The sequence below is a fragment of the Haliaeetus leucocephalus genome, unplaced genomic scaffold, assembly GCF_000737465.1.
Source record: "Haliaeetus leucocephalus isolate CR32 unplaced genomic scaffold, Haliaeetus_leucocephalus-4.0 Scaffold228, whole genome shotgun sequence".
In the NCBI taxonomy this organism is placed as follows: Eukaryota; Metazoa; Chordata; class Aves; order Accipitriformes; family Accipitridae; genus Haliaeetus; species Haliaeetus leucocephalus.
In genome coordinates, this window is record NW_010972664.1 from 17,478,558 (window position 1) to 17,482,529 (window position 3,972).

General features: G+C 46.5%; 1 protein-coding gene across 1 annotated transcript in view; it reads right to left on the reverse strand.

Moving 5' to 3' along the window:
- Positions 1-1,758, reverse strand: part of SLC19A2 (solute carrier family 19 (thiamine transporter), member 2) — a 12,157-nt gene extending 10,399 nt beyond the window's left edge. Inside the window, exons 1-2 of the mRNA XM_010567671.1 lie at positions 1,693-1,758; positions 622-758 (exon numbers count right to left, since the gene is read on the reverse strand). Coding sequence (XP_010565973.1) covers positions 622-758; positions 1,693-1,758 — 203 coding nt within the window. The remainder of the gene's footprint in view (positions 1-621; positions 759-1,692) is intronic.
- Between the last annotated feature and the right edge of the window lie 2,214 nt (positions 1,759-3,972).

Sequence of the window (3,972 nt, forward strand, 5' to 3'; positions counted from 1 at the left end):
GGGGCCCCCCCCGAGAAAAAAAAAGCGGTAAACGCAGAGCAGCCCCGTGGGCAGCGCCCAGCAGCATCTGTCCCCGCCGCCGCCTCACGAAAGGAGGCTCCGCCCGCGGCGCTGCTCCTGAGAGACCATTCGGCGGCGCGCGGAAAGCGGCGCTGCGCGTTGCCCTCTGATTGGGCGAGGCAGCCTCCTCCCGGCAAGCCCCGGCCAATGGGGAGCGGAGGGTGGGACGGCTGCGGCGGGAGGGGAGCACGTGTGCGCGGAGGGAAGGGCGGGCGGGGGCGGGGGACACACGCACGACATCGGCGCCGGCCCCACGGGCGTGTGAGGGACAGCTGGAAACGGGGCCCACCCTTGAGTTTGAGCGCTGCCTTCCTTACCTGAGCGGCCTAAGCGGGAGGCAGCACGTTTTCTGGGTTACGGTACGCGTTCAGAACGGACCGCGGGGAACAAGGCTGACAGCCCTCTTGCGTGGGCGCAGAAGGAAAACGCGCGGCGTGGCAGCGTTCCCGTCACTGCTGAGGTGTCGTGTGTCCCCCCGCCCCAAATTCCTCATCAACCCCTTCCCCCGAGGGGCGGGTACAAGCCTTTCCTGAAAACTATCTGGACCGGGAGATCGTGTACCTGCTGCGCTGCCCTTGTTCTTTCTCTCCCGGCCCAAACGCGTTCAGCTCCTGCCCTCTGCCACCGTTCTTCCCTTTAGCCAGGTAAGAGCTGGAACCGCTTCTGGGGTTTAATAAAAGCTGCACCTTGGTGCCCAGCTAGAAGAAATATTAGACAAGAGGGGAAAATAAAACTATTACATTCAAAGAAATTATCTAAAGCTTCACCCAGGACTACTATTCTTAAAGCTTTGCCAATCCTTCTCTAAACTATTTGCTGTTCTGCTACTCAATCTATCCCACGCTTTCTACCTCCCTGCTTTGCCTTTCCCTGTGCTCCACTCCCTTGATCTGTACCACATTGCTACTGCTGCTAGGGCTTCCTACTCTATACCTACAGTTCATTCTCCAGATTGGCTGATGCCATAGAAATTTCACACCGGGGGTCAGGCCTCCTACCTGGGCAATTGCTTATCCTGCCTCCAAGCTGGGGTCGATGCTCAAGGAAGCAAAATAAAAGCCCTCAGAAGGCATCTGGCTATACACAGCTGAGCGGGAAAGAACAGGTTCCTCACAGCCCCGGAACAGATTCCTTGAACTGCAGAATTTTATTACTATCTCCATCATCATAACTTCATAAACAGAGCTACAAAAGGTTTTAGGGCCATGAGATTACTCAGCCCTATGTAAAACACAGCTAAACATTTTGGTCCAGTATCATCTGGCATCAGTGGTTTGCTGCTTTCTGGCTATCTTCTGGGTCTAGCAAAATGTCCTTTCAGTTGTTCTCAGGCCGCTGCTCCTCAGCATCTCCTTATTCTCTTTTGGTTGCAGGTTTATTAGAAAAAAAGAAGAAAAAAAGATGACAGTTGCCATTTCAACACACTTTAGCTTGAAGCAAAACTCTAAATAGAAAGAATCAGCTCCCGTTAATACTGGCATCCATTTCAGCCATTTGCGAGGAACTGCTGATCTCTTAAAATAGCATGGTTAGAGCGAATGAGCTCTTAGCAGACCCTCTGTTGTGCTGGCATGTGGCTCAGTAGCAGGTAATAAAAGGATGCCTGCTAGCATGAGGTGTAGTGTATCTTACTGATCTGGGTCTGTGCTTCATGCCGAGCAGAAGTGGGAGGAAAGAGTAAAACCTTGGAGTTCCCATGGCGAGTCCTGCCTAGAGGCAGCAGTTCCCACAACTTCCAGGCTGCTCAAAGGATCTGATGGGTGGCCTCAGTCCTTTCCAAAACAGCAGTCCCTAGAGTTGTGCCACTGGAGGTCAACTGCTGTTTCCAGGGGATTGGCTGGGGTAGAAGGAGTTATGTCAGCTCAGCCCGTTTCCTTGAAGCGATACACAAGTCAGTCAGGCAACTTAGATCTCTCCTCCAAAAACCGTGTAAGAAAAAGAACCTGCAAAGTTTTAAGTACTCCAAGTTTTCTCAGGGTTTCTTTTGTTCTCAAAAGAACTCACCTTCTTTTGTTTTCACAGAATATTTTTAGCCTTTGGAAACAAGGTAAAATTTTATTCCCTGAGTTTTGACTTCTATCTTTCCCTCCCTAGCCTTCCTCCCCATTTTCTCTCTCTGTCTCATCACTCTACTAGAAAAAGTAAGGTAAGGTTAAAGGTGTTTGATAGTAAAGAAAAACCTCAAAACTTGCAATATTTTTTTCCAAGATGGAAGACATAAGCTGTGAAAAGTAGGGTTTCTCATACTTTCTTTCCTTAATCTTACCTGCTCCCTTCCTCTCTTAACAAGCAGACACCTTTTTCAGTGGAAAAAAAGAGTAATAGGAAGTTTAAAAATAAAGAAATAGGAATGGGGAAAAATTCCTACCCTTCAACTGTAATTTTTTAAATTCCAAAACCAAAATAACCTTACAATTTATGTTAGCGTTAAACAATGATTGGTTTCATCCCAAAGCAAAGTGTTTGTTCGTTTCTAGCTTCCCAGACAGGTGATGTGAAGAGTGTTTTGAAAATCACTACATTCCACACAGAATGAAACCATTTTCCAGAGAAAATCATTCTCATACCAGAAAGATTTGACCAATTTGAGTGATTGTTCGTATTCTGAACACTTCCAGATAAATAATATTATGTGGAAGTAGTTATAAAATCTTTCAAGACTCTAATACTCAGTGCAAGTCTGCCAGAGAGGTTCCACCTGCACACGTGTGATCTGAACCGAGTGGTAGTTGCAGCATGGATGCACTGTGTGTTGGCTGCCCTTTACAGACGCAACTCCGGTTTCTACATCTCCTGAACATTTCCCAGTGAATAACGTTTTATACAACGACATAGCTCATGCAGTAGTATTGGACAAAACCCTTCTGTGCTGGTTACTCGACCACTCAGAACTGCCTTCAGAGCGTCTGAGTTTCCTCAACGAAACTCTTTATCGGAAGCCTCACCTTCATAAAACTCAGGGCTGTTGTACACTAGAAGGCTCTCTTGCTGGCCAGGGGACATGCTGGTTGTGTTTTCCTGCTCCTCTGTTGCACAAGGGAAGCTTGAAACCTGTCTGTTCTTGCCCAGAACTAATTTTCAGATCAATCTCAGAAACTGCAGCTGGCACTTTGGAAGAAAAGGATCACACCAAGCACTTCAGCAGGGCACTGTTGCTGCTTTCCTTAGTGTAATGACTAAGAATCCCTTTTTGTCTGAATCTAGGGTGGAATCACCCCTAGAGGATGCATGATTCAGCATGAGATCCAAGCAACTCATCTAAATGCACACATCAGCCTCAGAGTCAACAACGTTTTAAGGTCACATCTTATGCACACCATAAACTCTGACAGGTTTCACTCAAAAATGCACCAGAGGTGTGTATTGTTAACCAGTTCTGGCCTGCAGTTAATTGTGGAGGAATTTATAAAATATATGTGCAAGAAGAGTTCTCTTAAAGCCTTGCCAAGTTGTTTGGAGAAAAGCTTCTGTAAGTTAAAAACTTTCTGCACTCTCATGAAGCCATTCTTCAGAGCGCTCCCTCAGTATGTGAGAGCACCAAGACGTTACAAATACCTCAGAAACTCTCCAGAAGGAGAGATTAAAACAGATTTATCTTTTGCTGAGCATGGAAGGAACAAAGGCACATAAATGGGAGAAAAGGCAGCAACTGATTTCTTTGTTTTGAAGATTTTGGCCATTATAATTAATTTGGGGGAAGTAGACTATTAACTAGTATATACGTTGGAATGAAACAAAAGTAGCGAGAACAAAAAAAGCCAAATTATTTCTGAAATGAAGCATGATTAGTTTAGAACAAAGCCTATAGATTGTAGCTATCTGTAAGAACAGAAGACTGGATACAGCCTGGAAGGTCTGTGTCTTCTAGTTTCCCCCCCACCAAGTGATCCTTTGATAATTTGGGGGCTCTGA